Raw genomic sequence first — 25696 nt, 5'->3', positions numbered from 1 at the left:
TCCCACTGTCACAGATAAAGAATAAGAGAGCCTCTGACTCACAGCACTGGAGAAACATGTCCCTTATCTGACACCCCAGTCTCAGCTAGAATGAATTTTTCAAGACACATGCTCACTGCAATTGAGAATTTCAGAGCTAGTAACAGGCAGGCAGTGTTACTATTGCATTACCTGTAAAGTTTGTACTTCAGAAGCCTGTGTTTGAAAAGCAGACCTGCTGTTCTGAGCAGTATGAACATTAAATGTTGCATTAAATACCCTCACAGAGAGCACTCTGCATGTTCTAAGGGTTCCCTGGATCCCTTCCACTCCATCACAGGCAGTGGTAGTTTTGGAGCTCACACTTGGTACCCCCTCCCTCAGAAGGAGTCCTCCTCCCTCAGAAACAACAGGCAGGATGAAATCAGAGCAGGACAACTCATTTCCCACTCGCTGTTTTTAAAAGAAAATAAAGCATAAATGATTGCAGAAGTTCAAAGAGACGACTGTAAAGTCTTTCAGAATTACCCTGAGGCTCCCAGGAAGAATAAGGTCTGACAGGGTTCATAGTTTTATGTAGTCAGGCAGGAACTAAAAAAGATGAAAGTCTGTCAGGCCTCCTTTTCTCTTTTCCATACTCATCAGTAGCACATGAATGAGAATGAATGGAGCAGCTCAAGAATGTTGCTGCCGTAGAGGTTGGGAGAGGATTTCTCATTGAGAAAGTAAGTCTTTTTTTGCAAGAAATACACCATCCAAATTTCAGAGATACAACAGTGCTCCATAAAGGAGGTTTTAAGTATTTTCCCCATAATAAGCCATTTAGATTTTTCGTCCTTAATTATGTGTTTTTGGAGATGAGTTCTCAGGCATTTTATTTTTAAGATTTGAGAGTTGCAAATGAAGATTGATGTGACCTAGAAAATATACTTGCTCATTTTACATCTGGCCTTAACCTTTGTTTTTAGTAACTTGAAAATTTTCATTAACTGTTCTTGAAATGGTTACAGTAGGCTGTAAGCAAAGTGCACAAGCAACAGGAGGGGGTTGCAGTCAATGAAAAATGAACTCAGGTCAGGAGCTGGTGAACTCTGGTTGCTGAAGACTTTATTTATGGGATTGGTTCCCATACCTCTTTTGTCTTGAGATTACACTGACACTTCAGAGATGACCATACCTCTTTTGCTTTGAGATTACACTTAGCTAAATTTCTAATTTATGGACTACAGAATGGCTCCATTACATTTCCTCTCCTCCTGGCCACATCACTCTTGGACTTGCACTGATGTAGTTTCGAAAAGAGATGGACTTTGTTCCCTTCCCACCTACTTCTGTAACCTACTGACCTACAGTCACTGGAACTGTTGACTTAGTTTCTTTCAGTTGAGAAGGAAGTTAAAGTGGTGGCTTATTTCCAGAGCAAGCATCTAGGCTGTTACACAAACCTGTGTGGGTTGAAATGAAAGTTGCCACAGTTGCTGCTATCTTAGGTGAGAAGAAAACATGGAGCTGCTCAGTTTGGCAAAGTGGCTGCATCTCTGGACAAGTGTGACAATAGAAATTTGGATACAAATGATGCTCAGGTGCCCATAAACTCAGGCACATAAACAGGCTTTTTGTTGGGCTGAGGCATGACAATTTCTCCCAGGGTTTGCTTCAGGCATGTACAGCTTTTCCTTGGACCTCTCCCACTAAGGTTGTCCTGCCACCCAAGTAGGGAGCCAGAGTCCTCTCTGCCACTGCAAATAACACTGGGTAGTTCTGGCCTCAACTGTAACAACTTCCCTCTGCTGTCCTCTACTGCATGCCAATGCTCAGGGCTGGAAGCTGCTCTGCTGTGACCCTCTGATGACAGTGGTGCTGGTAGCTGCTCTTTCCACATTTTCAACCACCAGACTTGAAGACTTGTCAGAGACAGGTGTAAGCATTCATCCTCTCTGGAACAATCTCTAGGAAGAAGGATCAAGAGAGGCTTTTTTCCCCTGAAAGGACAAAGCTGAAGGTACCTTTTGGGAATAGAAAGTAGTTGAAAAGGTAGTAGCTCCACCTTGGTATAAGATTTCTGGCATCCAAAACTTCCCTGGGTCCTCTAAATGCTGGAGGCTAGGGTCTCATGCTTTTGTGTACTTGATCTTTACAGACAAGCAGAAGAAAGAATTTTTCAAAAGAGAATTTGGGAAGTTTCTTATCCTTTCTAGATCTGTGTTAATGTATATCAAGGTTCAAGGAAGGTTTTATCTTATGGTCACTAGGCAAAAGTATTCCTAAGGGTGTATGATGAGATTATTGTGGTGTGGAGACCGGCACATTTATAGCTGTAAAACATTGGCAAGGAAGTGCTAAAGGAGGACTTCAGTGTGAAATATGAAATTGATTTGGCATTCCCTGTAAACTTAGATTCCTCTGTGTTCTATACTTAACTGTCATGGACTCGTACCACAGGAACAAAAAAGTAAAAATAAAGTTAAAGGGGCAAACAATGGAAGCTGAAAGAATACTATAAATGCTCAGAAGTGACCAGGAGAAAAGAAAGAAAACCCTCTTCCTTTAAATTAGTGCTTCTTTAGAGATGCTGCTTTAGAAGTAAAATGCTTTTTTAACAGAAATTTGATAATTGCCAATATCCCTCAAAGGTCTTTTCCACTAGCTTCAAAGTTTAAAAGTGAATTAAAGACTCATCCTTGTCATGAGCTGACATTTATCTTGAGCTCATTTGACATGAACAGGCAGGAGCTCCATCAAATGCTATTCCAGTGTGGCTACTCACGAGCTACAAGAGCTTTCATAACCAGCCAGGAAAGGTGGGCTGTCCTGACACGTCACTGAAGCCAATTTTTCTTCTGTTCAGACCCACATTCCCTTGCTTCCCTGGAAAGGAGTGGGGCATGACACCATACCTGCCACTGGAAGACACACCACCCTCTCTCTATCCATCTCTGTCTGTTCCCAAATGGTTGCACTCATCATCAAAACATGGTTCACCAGAAGTTGGCCACATCCTCAAAACACCAAACTTCTCACTTGTAAAAAAGGAAATGAAATACAGGTGTAATTTCCCTTTTTATAAAAGAAACAAAGGCTTACCCAAAGCAGGATCTAGCTGGGGCTTAGCTAGCCCAGGTTCCTGTCCTGCTAAGCCCTTTCCCAGGTTCCTGTAGTGCCACACATTTTGCTCCTGGTGCAGTGTACAGTTGCAGGCTCTACACATCACTGAATGCAATGTGCTGAGCAGCTTTTGCCAGTGGGGAGTGTGATTCACATGCTTAGAAACAGAAAGAAATATTTTCCTCTCCTAACTACTGTAATAGATTTTCCTGATATAGGCAACAAAGAGAAAATAAACTCTGCAGATGTTATGAGCAAACACTGACCACTTCCTCTTTGAATTCCCATTGTCATTTCACCCAAGTGCTGCTTTCTTGCTTCTGGTGGCAGTCACACACTTACCTTAACCACAGGGTATCAGACAGGAGAGCACTCACCTCAAGGGTCACATCTGCACCAGCAGTGCTTCAGTTCATTCTGCAGTGACACAATGAGATCTGACACCACAAGAAATGAGGCCTTGGGACATGGGATGCCTTTGTTCCTGTGGCAGGGAATCCGTGTGCTACAGCTGGGAGCTGTGGGAGCTGCCTGGGGCCGCAGCCTGCACAGCCCCTTTCTGCTGAGCAGTTCACTCTTACCTGATACACCACACACTGCTGATCCACACAGCAGAAGAGCCATCCAGTTTTCAGGAGACATACAGCAGAGTTGGAGGTTTATGGCTTAGCTACAAACATCTGTAAAGGCGTTTCACAAGTGTAAGCTACAACGGGACGGGTCAGTGACAGCAGGATGAGGATGTAGCACTGCTTGCCAGTTGCCTTGGGAACAAAGTTTGTGTCTGTATGTGCTACTGTGGGTCACATGCAATATGAAGGAAGAGCTTTGTGGCAAGTGAACGATGGTTTGCAAGTTACATCTCCACAAAGGACAGCAGTGCTAAGCACTGTGAACATCAATCATTGCAAAGAAGCCACAGCACTAAGGGATCAGGGCTAGGATGAGAACGTCTTGGAAACCCCCCTTCCCCCTGGAGCTGTGCTGCCTGTAGGAAGAAAGTTTCAACCTGCAAAAAGGTTGCTGTGCAAACCCTCAAGAGGCCTTGAGAGCAACCATGTAGAGCCATGAAATCACCACCTTGGGTAGCCAGAGGACAGATGCAACAAGTCTGAAATATTCTGTGCAAGTTGGGATATGCACATGAGTCCAGAATGACTGTTTCTGTGCAGTGGCCCTTTGCCCATGAGTCCCTGTCCTCTGGTGTGATCCCCCAAAGGTGCTTGTAGCCAAGTCTGTAGTGTAGGCTCCACTAATACAGTATTTCTGCCTTGGCTCAGTGTTGTGTTTACCTTTTGATGATCTGCCCCTGTTCTTGCTGACTGGAACCTGCAGGCTGTGTTCTTGCAGCCATTCTCACAGCCACTGCTGTGCAACTTCCCAGAAGAGGAAGAGGGAGATGGTGATGGTTTTGGGAGCAGTCTGGAGATAGCTTGTTCTCCCTCCAATCCATGCAGATTACTGCATGCATCTCTGGCTTAAGGATTTGAGGGATGCCTTCCTTGAGGATGTCACTGAAAATGACTCTAATAGTAGGGAAAATAACAAAAGAAGACAAGATAGAACAGGTAGAAAAATCTGAAATGAAAAAAACCCTGGACTTATGGAAAAGACCATTTGTTGAGCAATACAAGATACTGCAGTCAGTCTGTCTGAAGGTTTAAACCTGATTTGAATCCTGCTTTTTCACTGTCATCAGTCAGCTGGAGGAATGAAGCAGCTAGTGGCCAAAGCAAGGACCAGATTGTGAAAGGATTTTAGGTGCCTTCACATGCAGGCAGGCACCCACCAGGACTTTACAAGTCTCTGTGCAGTAGAAACCAATTTCACTGAGCTGCTGAATACCTTTAGGATTGGGGACAAGAGTGATCCTAAAGCCATATGCAGGAACTGAGTTGTAGAAGATGAACATTTAACATGTGTGTTCCCTGATCCCAGAAACAGCAAGGAAAGTGTCAAATCAGGAAGGCCAGAGGAATCCCAGATGGCAAAGGAATCTGCAGGGTGCAGAGGGAATCCTGCTGCTCTGCCAAGCAGGAGCAGTTTGCTGCTCTGCCCTCATATTTATCTCAAACTCACCATTTGCTGGTTATAAACACTGTTCAGTCAAATGTGTCATTCAGGAGAGAAGAATTTTATCTACTTGCACTAAGAATTTGTCACTTGAGAGGTGTCTGAGTTCCTCTCTGGATTCATTTGCATGTTTTAGCAGTCAATCAATGACACTTCTGCCACAAGACTATTTCTCTTACTTCTTAACAGAACTTGTCACTGGCAAGTTACATCTTCAAGCCATCTTTTGTGTGTTTTAACATTGTAAGTGAAAAAGTAGTAATTTACTTCACAGTGTTCACTTTGAATGACCTAAGCATCACAATAAAGGATTTACAAAAAGCATGTTGTGTTACATTGCCTGCAAAATCTGATTATTTCCCCCCTGGGAGCAGGGGATGGTGAACTGAGCGATGCTTTTGACAGCTGCATGTGCTGAATCGCTATTCGGAGGAGCCAGATCCATCCATCGACTCTAGAGGGAAGCAAAGACAAACTGGCTTCCCAGTCAGCCCTCTCTCCCCCTTGGATGCCCGTGTTTAGGTGGGACGGACGCACGCCCTGCTGCACGCTCTGCCCTTCCACTGCCCGTTCTGTCTAAAGGTCGCAGGAATTCTGCCCTCCCGGGAGTGTCCGAAAAAGAATTTCTTACGCCATGATGGTGGTGAAAAATTCCAAAAATGTGGACAGTCGTAAACGCGAGCTCCAGCAAAGGCTGTGTGAAATGTTTCACGCTTGTTTTCCCAAATCCAGGACCGCCCCCTCCTGGCGGTCCGGGCCACCTGCCCGGGCCGGGCCAAAGCGCAGGGACAGCGCCGGGATTTCTGCCCGCCCGGGATGCGCCAACGCCGCCACCTCCCTGTGCAGCACACAATCGCCATGGCCACCCTACAGTAGTTTTAGAATTAAATGCCCGAGGCGGCAGAAACACAGCGCGAGTGACAAAATGAATTGTTTAATCTGCCTGCTTGGTAGCAGATAAACGGCAAATCAGATTTTATCTCTTCTTAGTGAAGTGGAAATTATGGGGATGAACAAACTCCTAAAAATAACAGAATAGCTAAAAGCTCTGCTTTCTCTAGAGTGAATGTAGCCCTTTGGGAAAGTGCAACAAATACCATCTGTGTTTCCAAAACTCCGAAGTTAATTTGTTGCAGACGTCTCCGTATTTACTGAAAATGGACATATTTTGTGTGGCAGAACAACATCTTGCAGTGATGAAAAATAACTCCCATCCAATTAGCTCTAAAGGGGGGTTTACCTGAAAAAGCTCAGTTTAAAAGATCACTTTCTTTAAATCAGCCATCAAACCTATCTGTTGGGGTTTTTTAAGTTGGTTTCATACACATATTGACAGCTGTTCACAGAAGAAGCTGAGAGGGTAAACTGTGAAGGAGTTGTGACATTTATGACAGATATCTTTTTCTGGTTATCAACAAGAAGCGTAACTTACAAACAGCTAACACCCTGGTGACGTTTCTTCAGAATGGACAACTCCACAGGCTTTCCTGGCAATCTGTTCTTTTCACCGTCCCTTTTAAGCACTTCTGTTGCTTGTAGTTCATGTTCAGTGTAAGGGATAATTCAGAGGATATGCTTTTGCATCAAAATGTTTAACTGGAATTTAAAAAGAATCCAGAGTGTCATTCTGAGATGATGCAAATGAGTATTTGCTTTAAAACAGTATATTTGATGGGAAGCCAGGGGAACTGAGTACAGTACTTCAGCTGACAACAGCTAAGCATGTTTGTTTTAAACTATGGCTGGAATTGGGCCACAAAATACAGAATACAGATGGAAATGCGGATCTGAATTTCTCCAATGCTTGGTGTGCAGTTTGGGTCTGTTGCAAAGACAAGTTTGGAACTAGATTTTAGTCTAACTTTTTCAAAGCATAGTGGGGCCCCAAATGTTACTCTGTGAAATTCACAGAAGGAGGCAGCACATGGGAAGCTGAGGCACTGTGGTGCTGTGATTTAATATTTGACGCAAAGATTTAATATTTATTTTCTCTTGTACTGCTTGGACTCTGAATGATTGAGAGCTCATCCAAGCATCAGCTGCTCCTGTGGCAGCAAAAATCCCCTTGAAGAGCTGTTACTTCACTTTGATTCCCATACAATTGGGTTATGAGAATGCAGAAAATGTGGAGTCATTTGGGCAAGCAATGATGCAAACACAAAGAAGCGAGCCCTGGAAGGCAGCGCTGTGGCAGAGGGGATGACAAAGCCAGGCACTGTCACTGCTGAGACGGGTTCAGTGCAGAAAAATGTTTCTGGAATGCATATGTGAGTCCTTGTCCCTGGCTCTTTGTTTGGGAGTTTACATCAATACTGCTACAACAAAGATTCCCAATAAGCTGAAACAAAATAAAACATGCATTCATGGGAGCATTACCATTCAAGAGCACAGATTTCCCAGTTAAAATGAAGGTCAGTCATAAATTACATCTCTGATTCCCTCAGGATTTCTCTCTCTTGCTCTGTTTTGGCAGTTTAAGACCCCTTTGATATTTGAGCAAGGCCTTTCCCTTTGCACATCTGATCTTGATTACGGTTTATGGCAATGGTAATTCGTTACCTCCCCAAGGCAGCAATCCTGAGAAGGAAAGCGAGTACAGTATCATTGTTTAGGGGAGAGGCACACTGCACTGTTTTAACCATTTCTCCATTTTAGAGCTGTGTCTCTTCCCCACAGATTGCCCTTGCACACAGCAACACCATGAGCTCCTCCCATGGGAATGCTCCACATCCACATCAGAGAAATCACTGTGTCTGGAGGCACAAAAAACTAGGTTGCATATTTACCCATCAGAACAGTGACCTTTGAGAATAAAGTTATGGTTTGGATACATTTTTAGATGCTGTTTTGTGGTGAACAGACTAATGAGGTATCAATAAGCACCAAAGTTTTTCTTCCAGCTGTAAAGGTCCCAGGGGTTGCCCTCCCCACCTCTTTTTTTAAAAAATGAAGTTTCATAAAAAAAACATGTTCTTACTCAGTTTCTGGAATGCAAGTCTGTGAAAGGGGGATATATTTCCTCATGGATCAACTTTGTGGCAGCCAAAAATATACTGTGGCTTTGCATGAAGGAACGGGATGAATGAAACTGGGGCTTGCACTGCTTTTCTGTGTATGCAAAAGGCAGAGGCAAATGTTCCAGTTGAAAGTGTATTGAGAGCATTTGAGACAACATGAAGGTGGCAGAAAATTATGCCTATGTGCTTTTTATTGTGGGTGGTGTGAGGCATTTTGAGGCAATTACAATTGCAGTAAGATACTCCATGTCAGTTTATAAGATACACCTCATTCTTTTATTGCTTTCACTTTTCTGGCTTAGTTCTACTGGCAGTTCCTTGTGTTTCTTGAGGATTTTCAGTTTGCAATGTGAGAGGCTATTGAACATGCCTTTAGCGCCATTAAAATGCTCCTGGATAGAATATACTCTTATAGACTTGGGGGATGACTTCAAAATTATTTAATTGCCCTTCAGGCACTATAAATACCACCCTGTTAGTGAAGACAACTGATGACTACATTTCTTCCATAAAGGTGACCACAAATATTGCACTGGGAAGAGCAGGCAGCTGGCAAGTTTTACAAGTTTGATCCTGGTGCTTGGCAGAAACACAACAGGCAGAACTGCTAATGATATTTTATTTTTGTTTGCTTGTATAATACAGTTTTAAAAGCTTAAATGTGTTTTTAAATAGGCCCATGCACATTTCAAATGGGACTTCCAAAGTGCAGCAGGACTTCCCCAGGGACACACTGTATCTTGCCATGAAGACACCAAGGAAATGTGATGAACAAAGAATATCCATAACATTTTCCCAGGAAGAAGGCAATTTCCTAACTCATCATACATAAGCCCTTCATAAAAGTAATGCAAAACTTCCACAGAGCAGGAGAGGAACAAAGCCCTAGCAGCTCTTGCTGTTGCAGTGACGCAGCAAACTTGCTTCAAGAGTCCTTTATAAGTCAAAACATACACTTAGTTAACACTAAGGAAGGATCCCTCTATTACTTTAATTAGACTTCTAATATTAATGTGGAACATACAACTTGTGAAGAATATCATGTGAAGGAAAAAAGCATTTATTGCATGTGTTTGTCCATTTTCACTGCTATGAAAGGTGGAAGAGGAGGGGGCTCTCCAGTCCTAGCTGGCAGGGAGGCCCAGCACTGCCCTGCCAGCAGCTGGAGGGTGCCCAGCCTCCCATGGGGAACACTGGGTTAGGAAAGCTCTCCTTCACTGTGCCTCTCTCTCATGAATCAGCCTAATTACTCTAATGAGAGCTGCATCCCTCTGCTGTGAGCCCGGCTGGTTTACAGAGAGGGGGAAGTAAATAAAAAGGAACAATGTTGGCTGCTGCTGCAGGAGGGACACGGGGAGGGAGAACAATGGTCTTGAGTCTCCTCCCTGCCACCACCCCCTTAGGAGGGAAGAAAGACATGCACGGCCCTGGAGTTGTTCCAGATCAGGACTGAAATCAGACGCTGGGCTTGGCTGCATCTGCTGAAGGAAAAAGCACATAAAACAGAGGGCAAAGGCATGTTATTTTCGAGGCTCTGAGAGAATGTTGCTAAAGAAAGAAAAAGGATGGGATACAAGGCCTTGCAATGTCTGTCCGAGCAACCAACACACCATAAATACTGACCTGAGCACTAATAGCAGCATCAAGTCTTCACACCTTTGGATTTTTTTAGAGTAAAGGTGGATTTTACTTTTTGTCTCTTAAAAGGATGCATTTTGGTTCCTCTTCTTGCTTTGTATATAAGCATTTCTTTTGCAATTGCAGGAATCAGAAACTTGTTTTTGTGTAATGAAATCTTGGCTTATTTACTACATGAATCTGGGAGCTGAGGCTTTAAGCAAACCACAAAGATTTATTATAAAAATAGGAGAGCCAAAATTATGTGCAGCCCTACTCATTGTTGTCTATATTTTTGTCATGCTTCCTCTATTGTCCCCTCTTTATGATGACTGAAACAAATCATTCGAGTCTAGATTGCATATTATGACACCCACAAAGCCTCCTTGCTATTGTTTGGGCCAAATTTAAAACATTTGTCAAAAATAATTGTGGAATGGCATCAAAATTCATGTTCATTTTGCCAAGGATTTAATTATTTCTATTGTGATAAATTTTTCTTCGTGTTAGATACTAATTTATGTTTTAACAAAAAAGATTGGAAAATTATACAATTCTGGCAGTTCTGATGTTCTCCTCTCAGAAAAATCCCTCTAGATGTTGTCAGTTGCTTATTCTCTCTTGATCAGAGTTAGCTTTATTGAAATGTCTTTTCCTACCCTTTATACAGCATACTTACTTCAATCTTTAGCTTCAGTCTGACAAACTGTTCCATTTCTAAATCACATCTTCAATCCTCAGCTAAATGTTGTGAACATATTTTTGGCCTTTCAGACTCCAAAGCAGGCTGTGCAAGTACTACAAACCCGTTCTGTTCAGTCACCTTCCCATCCAACTTTCCTGCATTCACTCACAGGGAATAAATACATTGTGATGTGTGGAGATCCCTTGGAGCCTCTTTCAGCCCTGAAATCGCTTGTTCCTCTAAGATTCCTGATTCTAGGAAGCATCATGTCAGGTTAATAGTTCTTCTGGCAGAAGACAGGCTGCTGCTGCATTGGTGCTGCATGCTCTCTCAGCCAGGAGTCAGCAGCCCTCCCTTCCCCTGCCAGCCCACAGGTTTCCAGCTTCTGCTCCAGGAAGCTCCAGAATTCCATACACCTTGTTCCTGACACCTGCAGATCACACTGAGGCTGGATTAAAAGGGGCTTCCCTGACAGCTCTGAGTAACCCATAATGACTGTGGAAAGCTGGATGTAGTTGATAAAGGTACTGAGAGGAATTTAAATTCTGTACCTCACAGGTACAGAAAGGCAGTTATGTCCTACAGCCACAGATTATGGGGGCCTTTCTCAGAGCCATCATTGCATCTGGTTTGACTGAAGCAGAACATGGTATGAAATTTTCAATAGGACTTTGACCATTACCAGCTTCAGGCACTGAAAAAGATGCACACCAGGCCAAGCACGAAGTGTGAGACTGTTGTTAAATCATGAAAAAGATTTAGAATTGTTTATATTTGCATTTCTGAGCCTTTCTACTTGCTTTGGCGCTTTCAGCCTTTTCTTTACAAGAAACAGAAGTGTAACTTCAGAGGGTAGGGGGAAGAAAGACAAAGAAAATGCCCTGCTTTCAGGAGCCAGGCCTCTGAAAATGTATGCAGAATCCTGAATCTTAAAAACCAGAGCAACACCAAGCAGAGCACAAGACCCACTAACTTTCAGTGAGTCTTATGGCATAAAATCCTTAGGCACCTATTAAATTCTAATTAATATCTCAAAACTCATTCCAGAATTTTAAGATTAATTTTTGTTACCTTCTTAGCTCTTATACAGGCCACAGCACAAGAATCAGAAGTTTACATTTTGAAATCCAGTGACACTGTTCAACTACTGTAGTTACTGTAAGGGGATTTGTGCTCCTGCTAATGAGATTATTTTAACTACAAGTTACATCACAGCTTCTCAATGTAACAATCCCAGTGTAGCAGAGGTAGCATCTAGTAGCTCAAGCAGCTATTATTTATTTAAAAGACACTTAGATGTGGCACTTAGGGACATGGTTTAGTGGTGGGCTTTGCAGTTCTGGGTTAATGGCTGGACTTGACCATCTGGGAGGTTCCTTCCAATTTAAATGGCTCTATGGCTTTTGATACCTCTTTAAAACATTTGGCTGTGCTCTCCCACCACACAACCAGATGCAGAAGTTATTTGAAACAAAGTCGAGTTCCATGTAAGGCAATATGCAAATCCTAATTTCAATCTGCAAAGTCAAGTTACACTTCCCAATGTTTGGCTGCTTGCGACTTTGCCAACACCTGAAACTATAAATACTTATCAGCTAATCAAAGTTCAAAGGTCATCTTAATGTCTGAGAACCAAGCCTCACTCCAGCTACATCAGTGTGGTAACACATTTAGTAATTCATGGCATTGTAAACCATGGGGAAAAAACTTGTACTTAAAAGTTATAGGTTAAGTTCCTTACCTATCTAAGTAATAACATACTTACATAAGTAATATATAACATGTATATATAATATACATGCAATACAAATAAAAAATGTATACTGCTTTCTTATGTTTATCTAAAATAAGAAAAGGAATTTTAGACTGAACAAGCCTGAGACCAAAAATCCATGTTTTGGACAAGCAGTACTGGCAGCCAAGAAACTGCACATAGGAGTGAAGTTACTGAAGTATAAAAAGTCTGCAATGACAAGCAAACACAACATTTTGTTGTTCTTCTTTTCCTTACGATGGTTGCTTGCTTTTAGAATTTGCATTTCGAAATTTTTTTGACGAAAAAATAAATAAAGCTCACATGGAGCAGCTTTAGCTGCCTCCTATGTGGAACTAGCTTTTCTTGAAGCAAATTATCCCATTTATTATTATTCAAAAGAATTTTTTTTTTTACTCAGCCCAGTAATGATGTAGGAGGGAGCAAGTTAAAAGAAAGAAAAGCCCTCTCACCTGCTACTCTTGGAGGCAATCCTGTTTGATTCAGACCACGGCCAGCAGTTTGGTTCTTTTGTGCTTTTCCTTGTCTTTGATGGAGGCCAATACCACATACTGCCCTGCCGCAGGTTCTTTCACTACATTATCAGAAGTTTGCCCTTTCTTTGTCAGAAATGAAATGATGTGCTCTAATATAACAGCATCTGATCTGGAGGAACCACTTTGTCACCAAGACTTTGCTACCAGTAAATAAAAATGGGAACCTTTATGCAAACCAGCAGGACTTCAGCCAGCATGAAAATAACTGAGCTACTGTCCTTGTTCAAAAACTATTTGTGTTCAGTCAGCCCAGCCAGCAGGAAAAGCAATTGTTCCCTGAAACACTGTCAAGGTCTGGGCAGACACTGCTGCTACCCAGAGACCTCACAGCATGCAGACTTTTAATTGCCTCTCCTTCTTCTCTGCACACAAAGGCATCTGCAATGTTTATCTCTAGCACATCTTAGTGGGGAATAGATTAGGTTGTAAAATAGAGCAAGATTGCAAAGAAAATTGCTGAATACATACAATGCCTTGACATAACTTTTTCCAAGTAGCCTTACTGTGCCATACTCCACTCTGTCTTAGCACATATTTAATAATTTGCAATACAGATCACACTCAGAGCTTTGAAGAAGACACAGCTGACCTACAACAGGTTCCTCAATGAGATCATTATCTGCAAGATCCAGCACTCTATTCCTTTTCTTCTTTCTAATTTCAAGTTATAATCTTTTCCCAAACACAGAGTAAACATTTCTGAAACAAACTCATATCACTCTGAGCACAGCCTTAATACAAATTAAATTACAGCATCTCATATAGACCTTTATCTGCAGAAGATTATATTATTTATACTCAATGACAAACAAAATGAACTTCTATTCTTTAATCTCTATAGCATATCAGGAAAATTCCCCTCCATCCATTACTTTGACCTAAATCCTTTTATTAGGATGAAACTCAGATCAGGTGTCTCGTTTCTCTGCAATACAATATTGTCACCCCATCCAATCATAACTTTTGGGGCACTGTCAAATTGAATGTAATCTGTTTATCATGCAAACAATTGTCCCGAGTGTGCTGGAACATGCCTGGACAATATCAAGATAAGGATAGTGAAAGCATCTCTGACCCACCACACGTCAGAAGAGCAGCCTGGTTCTGGTCAGCAACTTGGGATAACTAAACACATGGAAAAAAGGAGCAAGGAAATAGAGGCAACAAAAGCTGTTGCAGGAGGAAGATGAAGATGGTGCTACAAATGATGGCTTATGTGGAAGCAAGACTGCAAAGACTACTGAAAAAACAGAGTACACAACCTCATGCAAGTTGTTAATGTCCAACCTGTTTAAATTGTCTTTTCTAATGGCAGATAATACTGAAGTATTAGACAGCTTTCTCTATACTTACAAAATGCTGAGTATATTTATATATCCATTTTAATGTATGTGTGAGTATACACACACACACACATATATATACATACATATGATATGTGAATATATGAACACTGCTGTCAGGTGCCACCTGTCCTAGGTTCTTAACCTGAATTCATGCAGCCAGCTTATTTTCACTACAGAAGAGTCCCATCCATCCAGATATCCAGAGTTCCTCCCTTGCCATATTACCTCAATCCATTAACCCAAAACAAGCTGTGTTGGAATATGGCTGCCTCACAGCCTGCTCTATGTGCTCTGTATGCTGTATAGATGGACTAGAATTCAGACCTCCCACTACCTTCAAGCATCAAGGAGCCTCCATGCCTAAAAAACCTGGTGGTCTTACATGGACTAGTATAAGGTAATAAGCAGCCTGATAAAACAATAGGGTCTATAAAGGCAATGTATCTGAAAAAGGTTAGGATTTGAAAGGTAATTAATTAGCAACTATCATTAGAAGTTCTTTTTGTTTCTCTGCCCCACCTCCTACACGTCCCAAAGCAGGGGCTTGAAAAGAGCAGGTCTGGAAAGTGAAAGTGGCTGCTCAGGAGCTGGGATGCCTTGTCATGCAGGGTCTATCTATGGAGAAAGGAGTAACACATTTAAACATCATCGTCAAGCTGCATGCAATGTGGAGGAAGCAACAACAAAAAAGTGTGCCTCTAATCAGTTATATCTATCCCCACCCCTAACACACAGGTTGAGAATGCATCATCCTGTCCATTTATGCCAAAACGCCAAACAGGACATGAATCCCTGGGAACCAGTCCAAGTCAGAGCATTCAATTAAGGTTGAAAAAGCAAAGCCTCTATTCCCAGATCTGTCCCTTATTTGGGGCAGATTACTACTGTCACTGTAAATCAAAGGGATAAAGATATTAACATTCTCTGTGAGGTACTATGTGATCAGTTCATTGGAAGCATTTGTTTATATATCCTATATAAATATATGTATTTATAGATGTGTCATTTCTAACCACATTGAAAAAGAAAACCAGCATGGCATAAAACCAAATTTTGTTTCAGTTAAATGGCTGCTGTACAGGTAGTTCCCTTCTGACATTCTCAAAGCAAACATTCTCACATGCACACCATGAATGTGTATGGCAGAGTGCCACGGGAGGCCTCAATGGAATACTTCATTAAAAAACAAACAAACAGAAAACCGAAAGCACATTCCAAACTGAGCAAGCAACACTTCATGCAAATCATTTAAACTAAGGGGAGCCACAGAGTTTGCAACTTGACTGAAGGATTAAGACTGCATTTGACCAAGAACTTGGTGTACTACACAGTGAGTACCAACAAATTACGGGCTTGTGGGCTTCAGCGGAAGGTGGGTGGGCATCTGCATTTTTGGTCACTTGAACAACCTGAATCTAGAGCAAGAAGACTTTAGGATTCTTAGAAAAAACACTAAAATGTACAGGATTTTAAATAAATATCCTTCTCATGGAGTCATGTCACTAAATCATGTATCACTAAGATGCAGGATTCCCTCAGTTTCAAGAACAGGTCACACTTTTCTAACAAGTCCAGTGACTTCAGAGTGTATCAGATTCCTTAAGTGTGTCCACAGGGCCAACTGCTTCTTGGCAGAGCAAAACAACCCTGAGGAAAACAACTAAGCCCAGTTCTGCAGCAGCTTCACTGCTTCCAGCTGTACCTGTGCTCCTGCCTTTAAAGATAACCTGGCTGCAATTGGGTATCACATTCCCTGTGACTGACAGCATGGACTGGGTTTTCTTTTTTTTCAGCTTGCTTCAGTGGGCCTTACAACAAGGCTAACAAGGATGCTCCTCTCTTTCCAGATGGTGGTATCTACTAAAAAAGCAGCTCATCTTCCACCTCATGTTCCCTGGAATAGAGTATCCATTCCACTCATGCTAGCAAAAACATTTGAGGAAGACTCAGTATTTAACGAAAAGTACCTTGGAATCATGAGTTACAGCAATTAATCTCACTTACTACAAGGCAGTGAGCAGCACAAATGTCTAGCAGGATTTCTGTTACTGAACAACTACAAAACCATTTAAGAATTACTGCCAGTTTTTGTTTTAAACACCTGACAGTGTATGATTCATCCCTGAACACTAACTACATTAAAAAAACATTAAAATAACAAACTCTCTCATGCTGAAATTCAACTTAAAGTGCTCTCACTGTATAAGGAAAAAGAGGTTTTAAAAAAGTGCAAGCTTGCAGAATATGAAGAGGATTTTGTGTCAGGAACTGACAGACATGCCTGATCAGAACCAGTATCCAACTGTATCAACTTTTTAATAATCATATAACAACAACAAATAGTACTTTGATCTAATTCTGAATACAGACAGAGAAATTTGAAAGCCTTTAGGAAAGAAATAAGATACTTTTTACTATGTTCAACTAAATCAACTATATGTTTTTTTTTTAAATGTGAATTAAATTGTCATGAGCTACGATGTAAATAATTTTCTAGAAGTGTTCCCATGTATCCCATTAAATGGAAAACCTGAAGCCAATTATGGGAGCTTTGACTGAAGCAAGAGAACTTAGGCATATGAAGCTCAAAAAGTAACACCTGTGAAGATTTAACTTTAAAATGCTCTGTGACCAGTCTACCAGGTTTCATAATTTTAAACATTTTTCAAAGTTAAAAAGTTAAAAATTGTTCAGCCTCTTTGTTTTATAGTCTCTAACACTCCTGATTCAGGCTGGCCAGAAGCTGCATGCCTACTTCACACAAGATAGCAAAAAAAAAAAAAAAAAAAACACTCAACACTGTTCTAAATCCTTCAGGACCAAGTACACACACTCTACATGAGTGCTGCTGAGGCTGAGAGGAGAAGCCACTCCATGGAATTTCACAGGCCCTGGAGTGAGGTGGGAGAGAAACAAGCTCCCATCACAATCAGTGGAATCACAATCAACCCCACCTCCAGAGCATGACTGCCAGGACTTCATTCAAATGCCTTTTCCTGAACATGATCTCTGTCAAAACATGCTTGTTTTCCTCTAATATGGATGAATCCTTTTCTAAAAGTAACATTTTCTCCATTTGTGACATTCAAATTAAGCATACTTACAAATATTATCAGCTTTGCATGGGTTCACAAACAATGGGTGTGCTATGATCAAAATGCATGTATTTTATACTGTTATTTTCCACTGTGCTGCTAAATAAGATACCCAAGCACGTATTAAAATTTAGAAAATTTCTGTAGTAGTTCCTGCAGCCTATCCAGTCTTGCACAAATAGGCAAAAAACCCCGCAAAGCGTTCCACCCCACAAGATCTTGTAAAATGACTTTTCAAAGCCACTACAAAATGAAGTGTTCCACTAGCCCCAATTCTACTAACACCTTATTTTAGTCAATACACACTGCAACACTGCTCTACTTTTCACACAAACCCCACAAGCTAGAGCTATGAATGACCATACAGCTGCCTGCTCTGCAATCTTGAACCCCTCCATGTTTCACCAATGCCTAACATGGAAGTAGCTGGGTTTTACAGCTACCAACCAAACTTCATCAGAAAGCAACTGAGGCAGACAACCATCAAGGACTACTCTGAGGCATCTAATAAAATCCCTGACAGATTTATAAGTAGTTAAAGGGCAAAGAACAAAAATACCCATCCCAAATTTAAAAAAGGCATAGAACAGACCCCAAGAAATGGCCATGGTGCCTGACTCCACCCCAGTAAAACAACAGATACTGACAAAGCAATTGGTGCACAAATTTATCAAAGGCTAGTCTGTCCTTCACCCAAAAAAGAAAATATTTACATCTATATATAAAAACACACACATACATTAAAGCTAGAAGAGCACTCTGATTTTAGGAAAATTTGCCTATTCATCTGTTAAGAAAACCACCAACACACACACAAGTAAATCAACACTACAGTATTTATTAATAATTCTTTGCTCATTCCTGAAAAGGAAGAAATTAAAAAAGAAAATAAATTATAAAAAATAACTGTTTTCTCTACTTCTTTGATAAAACCTCAAGAATCTAGGATCTGCTCAAAGTTAAGGCAACAGCCACAAGCTACACCTTATCACTGAAATCTCTCCTACCCAGCAAAATCATCTAAGGAGTAACAGAAATTGGTCTTCTGCACAAGTCTCATCTGTATGATGAACTAACTGTAGACATTTAATCCCTTGGCTAACAATCTTCTGAATGTTCTTGTTACAGAATTACCAGTTCAGCTTAATCCACTTACTGGATTTGGAGTGGAACACACTTGTACCCCAAGTACAGATGGAAATGTCATTGTACCCCTAGATGGAAATGATTCTCAATTCTGAAACAGCAATCCAAGGTCCAGGCACCTGGGCTTAGACTTGAGCTTGCTTCATTGTCTAAATGTACAGTTCTTTGGCTATTTGAAGATGCCTGGTCTTCCTGGTCTGAAGAATTCCAAGTCCAAGGAAACAAATCTCTTGCATTCACCAAAAGCCAAAAACCTGCCAATCCTCTGCCTAAACCCTCCGAGGTCAATCTGACATACAGACTACATCAAGTACACACAGAACTGGAGGTTCTTTATAAAACTCGAGCAATTCCCTGAGGACTGTTCATAGGAGAGCATCCAGGACAGGAAACAACATCCTGTGTGAGCCTGGCAGCACACTTACCCAGCAAACAGGAGGCTCAGATTGCACAGCCTCCTGCTGGAACAGAAAGAAATAAAAGACAGAAGCAGAAAACAAAACACAGATTGCCTCTTTTGCTGACCATCCGTGGGCTTAAAGGAAGGGGGAGAATGTCCAGAGTTCAGATGAAGCTCAGATGATTTCTGGAATTTGATTTCTTGGGTAGCAAGAACTGTAGGCAGCAGCTCAGTAAAAGTACACTTAGAGCAGACAGGAATCAGGAGAAACTCCACGTCTCTATCTACCCCCTCATGCTCCAGTCTTCCCTAACCAGGACTTCACATCCATAAATTCTCTTTATTCGCTACCCTCAAAATCAGGGTGAACCCCCAGTGCACTCCCCTCCATTTCTGTAAGGTGATTAACAGAAACTGCATGTGGGAGGCACCTGAACAGCAGGGCAAGCACCTATGAAAAGAGACAGTAACGGGGTGTGAATGGCTGCTGGCATGAGCACTTCACCCAGTGCTTCCTATAAGCACTTCCACACAGAAAATAACTTCTATTCCAACATACCACCCACAAGCAGTTTCTTTGGTAACTGCCAAAATATCTTCAGTTTACTTGCAGGGAGTCAACAGTCAAATGTTTTGAAAAAACTGTTGATCATTAGTGTGTGAAGTGCTGGGCACATTTTCAAGAAGCATTGCTATAAAAGCAGGGAATCATCAGATCTCTTCCAGTTATCTTCTGTTATTTGGAAGCCAGGTAAAGTTGCCTTTACATAAATTCAGGACTTCGGACAACTGATCCAGATGCATTTCACTAAACCTCTGAATCAGGCACAGACAGGAGTTTCAAAAACTGTCTCCTCACATACTCAATAAGATACAGAACACTCAACACAGCAGTTTAGATTAGAAACCCAATTTTTCTCAGTAAGGCTCCTAGACTGTAACCACTCCAGTAAAGCACCAGGTCAAACTCAGAGAGTCATAAAAATTCAATACAAAAATTAGGTTAGGAATAAGTATACTTTAAACTTAGGGCCTGCCTTATTCCAGGTAGAATTTCTGTTTCAGGCTATCCTTGCAGAGCTACTGCCATCTGCAAATTATCACTTCTCTTCCAGCAATACTTTGGACCAACTAAGTCTGCATGTCTTCTGAACAAAGTGAAGTTGTTTAACAAAAGCTATTCATGTCAAGATTTCTAGTGTCTGGAAAAGCAGTGAAAAAGGTTACCACATCAATAAAAGGGCTCATTTGGATACATACAGAATATAATGCTAAACACTATTTCTGAGGAGCAACTTTTCAGGTGCAGGATGACTGCCACACTAGGGAGTTACTCTAAAAATAGCAGGCCCTAGAGATCTCTTATTTCTCTCCACTTTTAAATGTGAATTTAAATGGAAACTTTAGATTGGGATCACTGAATGGAATTTTAGCAACATTTCAGCTTTTTATTTGAATGTTGGGAAGCCCCCAAATGTGCATAAGTACTAGTCAACAGTTACATTTTTCCCTTAGTTTTTTTAGTAAAAAAAAAAAAAATCAAGCATCTCCAGTTATTTAGGTTTGACACTGTAATAGCTACAAACTATACATAACAATGGCTGTGAAGTAGATTTCTTTTAAGTCTTTTAGGGCGTCTCTTAATGCTTCTTCAGTTTTATCAGCTTCACTAGAACAAGAAGCATTACTTATGATTACTCTAAGGCAAACAAACCTGTAATTATTGTGTGAGACCAAAACTAGAAATTAACTTTACTGTTCTCTATAAATGAGCCTTCTATGATACAAATTGCTTTTCACCATTTTGAGTTCCAGTGCAGCTAATAAGAAGCAGCAGCTTATATATGCAACTCAAAGTTCTTGCTCTTTAGGCAGCACTTCTCCTGAATCTTCCTATTTCTTATAAATCAGTTACTATTACGAGTCTAAGGGCAGACAGAATGTCATGAAATGTCCAGTCAAATAAATCACTTTTTTGCTACTAAAGAGAGCAAAATTTTCGTGTTTCCCCTCAACATAAACCAGGTGGTCCTGAGTGCTGCAGCACCACAACAGCAAAGCCCCTGAGATAATGCACTTTTATCACCTCTGCACTGCCCACCGGGAATCCCCCAGAGGGAAGCCCCTGGAAGCCCAGACAAGTAAACTCTGATTAGCTCATCCCTGATGTAGCTTGGCAACCAGAAGAACATAAAATTTGCTCTCTTTTATTGATGAAGGGCTATTACCAAGATTATCCACATCTCCATTCCCTCTATATGTGCACCTGACAGACATATCACTATCAAGTCAGGAGATTTCAACTGCACTTCCTTCAATTTAATTAAGTGGTATTGAATGAAGATTTGACAAGACACAGTTTAAAAAGTTACTGTTGTAACACACAAATAGGTGGGACAAAATGCACGTGTATGTGCACACACTGCTGAGAGAGATTTCTGCAGAACAGAGAGGTTCAGCAGAAACAAAAAACAGCATTAAATTGAAATTTATGCCATGCTGTTATGTCATCCCTGATCTCTAAGCTAAGTTCTATTTTGATGTCCTCTGTAAGAATGGCTGATAGCTGTAAACCACTTCTCATTTTCTTCTTTCACCTTTCATTTGTATTTCTTTCACATCATTCCAGGGTGTTCAGTATACTCCACAATCTTACCATAATTATTTAACAGATCAGTATAGAGCTAAAAGGCACTAAAAAGGCTATCAGACATTCTATTACTGGCTTTTAGCCAGGATTATTTTCTTTGCTCTTGTATTTACCTCTGGATTTTTAACTGGACCCCAGTGGTTTTTCAGGACTTTTAGTTGCTACTGACACATTTTTTTACCCCCAAGTGAGTTACTGCTCCAGCCTTCCTGGTGTAGCTGTCTGCACTTGCACCAAACCTGACTTTCACTGCAGCACACCTCCTTTCTAAACAAGCTTTGAAGAACAGCCTCAGAAGAGGCATGAACCACATAGAGTGCTAAATTTTAAGCCTCCATGCCCTGCATTACTCCTGATTTCTCACCTTATCCCTCTATTATTGAAGTAGGCAATTACTGTAAACGGGGCTCTCTTTGTGCATGCATCAGACAGAACTCCAAGCTCCTAGAGGAAGCTGAATAGCTCATTTCTACTTGGTGCCAGCAGTAAAGCCTAAGCATTTGTAAAGTGAAAAGAAGTAGCATCTGACTGACTTGCATCCACTAGTTTTCAAAGAATCATTTACTGGGAGCCATTTGAAGTCAAGCAATAAAACATGCCTTTTTTCTAAGCCTTGAAGCACAATGATGTCAAAACTGACAGTCTCCCATCTACCTCAACTACCTATCTACTACTTTTTGAAGTCTTCAATTAATTAGATTTTTTAAAGCAAAACGGCAACTTTATTTAATCTATTTTCTAGTGCATTTGAAAATAATAAAACATACAGAAAGACTGGAAGAAAATCCCTCTCTGCTTACACTGTGGCTGTAAGGTTCTGTGGCTGACCACACTTCTCACCTAGTGGAATTTTAGCACTGCAGAGTCCAAACATTTGACTGTTTCAGGTTACATTGCTTTTCAGATCTGGTGAATGCTTTAAGCTTCCCACTTCCTTCTTCAGGACATTAAGTAAAGTTCTAGAGCTATCCAAAATCTTCATGTAAGCAGCTTCAGTTTCAGCAAGTATTTTATCAAGCTCATTCCGTGAAGCCACTTTTTGGGCCAGGTTTTCACATACACACTCCAGCTGTTCACTGAGGACTTGGATTTCATGCTGGAGTTTATTCTTTTCCTCTTCTGCTTGCTGGATTTGTTTGTTCAGTTCTTCTTTCTGCATACATAAATCTTCAATGCATTTCACTAGTTCATTATTGTAACCCTGAAGAACAGCTCCCTGCTGAGTCATCCTGCACTCACTCCCTGAAGTCCCTTTTCAGCAACGGCCTCCTGCACTCCAATGAAAGGAAAACAAACAAACAAAGAAACAGAAAAACGATTTGTAAGATGTTGCAATGAATAATGCTTCATTAGCATATACAGAGCCACAGGACAAGGTGCTCTATTTAAGGTTAACATGCCCATTCCCAGATGTGCCACATCTCTTCCCTTTTCAGGAGGGGAACAGGAGAAAACTTGGCAAATGCTCTTAAACCTTTACTGAAAGCTGCTGGTCCCTATGACACTGTCATGGCAAGAGTATCAAAGTATTTATGATATTTATTTATAATACCTTTATACAATCCTGACTATAGGATGCTTTGTACCACAAACTTCGAGGGCCTGGTCAGAAATAAGCAAAAATTACAGAATCACAGAATGGTGAGGGTTGGAGGGGCCTTCTGGAGACCATCCAGTCCAACTCCCTGGCAAGACAGGGTCACCTGGAGCATCCAAGTGGGTTTTGAACGTCTCCGCAGAGGGAGACTCCACGCCTTTCCCGGGCAGCCTAATTCAAAACGAGAAGTCCTTTCTCACTGTGAGGTGAAACTTCTGGTGTTTTAGTTTATGGCCCTCGCTCCTCGTCCTTTCACCGGGCACCACCCCGAAGCAGCAGGCACTGACAGCGCCAGGGAATCTCCCCGACACGGCGAGCGCCCGGAGCTTCCAAACACTGGGATGACGCGAATCGGGGTGCCGGGCCCACGGGCGGGTGCCGGGCCCACGGGCGGGTGCCGGGCCCACGGGCGGGTGCCGGGCCCACGGGCGGGTGCCGCTACCCACACCCCCACGGACACAGCGGGGCCGAGGCCGGACCCGCGCGGCCGCCGTCGCAGGGACATTTTAACACCCTCCTCGCCGCGGAGCGCGGTCCCGCGGCACACGCGCCGCGCACAAAATGGCTCCTGTCTGCACATCGAGAGCCCGGGCGGAAGGGGAGGAGGGGGTAGGTAAGAGGAGACCGTCCCATTCCTAGCTCCCCCCCGCAATTCCCCCCGTTGCCCCCACCTGCCTGGCAGGATCGCGATTCCTCCCCACCGAGGGAGCGGCTCTGCCAGCGAGGCCGCGCTCCCCTCGGCTAATCGGCCCCGTGCGCCCGCCAACGACCGCGCCGGCCCGTGAGGGGTCACGGAAATACCCGAGCGCTTCCGAACGTGGCGCCGCCCTGACGGCCGCGCGGAAACGTCTCTCCGGAAAATCGCGATGTTTTCCGAAGACAGGTAGCGCTCGCAAGAGTGGGCCGAGGCGGGAGGGGCAGGGAGGGCCGAGCGTTACGGAAGGAGCCGATGTTTTCCGAAGGGAGGGACTGAAGGGCGTCGTGCTTGGCGGAGGCAGCCGATGTTTGCCGAAGGGAGGGACTGAGGGGCGTCGGGCTCGGCGGACGCAGCCGATGTTTACCGAAGGCAGAGTCGCCCGAGAGCAAAGGGGACAGAGGGGACGGAGCGCGTCGGAAAGAGCCGGAAAGAGCCGACGTTGACCGAGCGCGGCGTCGCCCGAGTTCCCCGGATGTAGTTGGAGCGGCGGCGGCGGGCGCGGCGGGGGGAGGCGGTGGCCGAGTCGGTGCTCCCGGTGTGTCTCAGCGCGCGCGGGGCCGAGCTGCCAGCGTCTCCCCTCTCGAGGCGATGGGCCCGTGAGCGCCGCTCCAGCCGAGCTGCCCGAGCCGCCCCCTTCCCCCGCCCCTGCCCCCGGAGCGCTGCCGCCCCCGCCTCCCCCCTCGGCGCCTGTGGCCCGGCCGCGGCCGTGCCCTCCTGGTCCCCTCACCCTCACACACACAGGCCGGGCATTGATGGTAATGTATGCGAGGAAACAGCAGAGACTCAGTGATGGGTAAATTCACCCCCCCGGCCCCGCGGGGCCGCCCCCCCCACCCCCTCCGCCATGTTCGGCCCGGCCGCGGGGCCGGTAACGGGCGCTCGCTAACGCCTCTCTGTCTTTCTCTCGCTTTCTCCTCAGCTGTCACGACCGCAGGGGGGACTCGCAGCCCTACCAGGTACCGCCGGGCCGGGAGGAGGAGCAGGGGAGGCGGGGGGGGTGCTACTTCAGCAGAGGCTCCGGCGGCCACTGCAGGCCGCGGTGCCGCGGCCGGCCCGGTCCGGCCCCTGGCGGCGCTCTGGGCCCGGGGCCGCGGGGCGGAGAGGCGGCGGCGGCCCTGGCGCGGGGAACGGGGCCCCGGTGCTCGGCTGAGGCCTGCGGAGCCGGGGCGAACAGGAGCGGCCTAGTGCGACCCGTGCGGGCCTCGGGCCTGGGAGTCGGGGAGGGGGCGAAGGGCGGGAGGGGGAGCCGGGGTCTCCTGCGGTGGAGTGGAGATCCAGGAGAGGTGAATGTTTTTCTTCTAAAAACAAAAGGAGTATTACTCTTCCACCTCCCTCCCCCCCAGCCCCCTCCCCCAACCCCTCCCCAAAGCCCTTTCTTCTCCCCAAAACTACTGCTGGGGGCTGTAATCTGAGCAGGGCACGGGTTTAGACCCTGACCAACTTGGGGTTGCAAGTGAGGCTTCATTTCTGCAGTTGCCAGCTGCTGGGCATGTTCAGAAACCATCAAATCCTTGACTTACCGACAATAGCCTCAATTCCTGTAAGGTGCACACTGCGCTTTGCTGTGTGTAATGAAGAAACCCAATTGTTGAGCTTTCAGTCTGTGGAAAGACATATGTTGTGATATTGATCTCTGTAGGCCCTGAATTGAACTGTTTTAATGCATTTCTGTGTATTTCAATCGCTGGAGTGCGGTAGGGCAGTCTGAGGCAGCTGTCAGTGACAGTTCACATACATGTAAACATTTGCCACTCAGGAGTTCACAGAACCAAGCAGGTTAGAGTGAGGCAGAGCATGTAATTTTTGGTAAGGACTTTAGAATGAGTTATTACATTACATGTTTTGGCCCTCTAGAATGATTTTTTTTAATTACACGTGTTACAGGGGTGTTAGTACTGAAGAAAACATCACAGAAATTCAAGGTAATGGTGAAACTGAGTGGTCTTGACTAGAATATAGAGGGCATATTCAAAGTCTAC

The 25696-nt window shown here is 43.4% G+C and overlaps 2 protein-coding genes across 11 annotated transcripts in view; one reads left to right on the top strand and one right to left on the bottom strand.

The window, feature by feature from the left end:
- Positions 1 to 8779: 8779 nt before the first annotated feature.
- On the bottom strand, positions 8780 to 24688 carry LOC132085022 (microtubule nucleation factor SSNA1-like). Of its 7 annotated transcripts, none has more exons than XM_059490386.1 (3): positions 23692 to 23943; positions 22264 to 22692; positions 8780 to 9655 (listed from the first exon to the last, which is right to left on the bottom strand). In XM_059490386.1, the coding sequence occupies exon 2, from the start codon at positions 22649 to 22651 to the stop codon at positions 22307 to 22309; it is 345 nt and encodes a 114-aa protein (XP_059346369.1). In that variant the 5' UTR covers positions 22652 to 22692; positions 23692 to 23943; the 3' UTR covers positions 8780 to 9655; positions 22264 to 22306. The 7 variants fall into 7 exon arrangements, with proteins under 7 accessions (XP_059346369.1, XP_059346361.1, XP_059346390.1 ...); XM_059490378.1 differs by having other exon boundaries at positions 8780 to 9652; XM_059490407.1 differs by lacking the exons at positions 8780 to 9655; positions 23692 to 23943 and adding an exon at positions 24671 to 24688 and having other exon boundaries at positions 22123 to 22692.
- The window catches only part of WAC (WW domain containing adaptor with coiled-coil), a 53465-nt gene continuing 51947 nt past the window's right edge, over positions 24179 to 25696 (top strand). The window contains exons 1-2 of one of the 4 annotated variants that reach the window (XM_059490344.1): positions 24179 to 24510; positions 24637 to 24673. In XM_059490344.1, coding sequence (XP_059346327.1) covers positions 24470 to 24510; positions 24637 to 24673 — 78 coding nt within the window. In that variant the 5' untranslated portion in view covers positions 24179 to 24469. The remainder of the gene's footprint in view (positions 24511 to 24636; positions 24674 to 25696) is intronic. The other 3 variants (XM_059490358.1, XM_059490338.1, XM_059490352.1) reach the window with 3 other exon arrangements.

This window comes from Ammospiza nelsoni, chromosome 1 (genome assembly GCF_027579445.1).
Source record: "Ammospiza nelsoni isolate bAmmNel1 chromosome 1, bAmmNel1.pri, whole genome shotgun sequence".
Classification (NCBI taxonomy): Eukaryota; Metazoa; Chordata; class Aves; order Passeriformes; family Passerellidae; genus Ammospiza; species Ammospiza nelsoni.
This window is presented reverse-complemented; position numbering and strand designations above follow the sequence as displayed.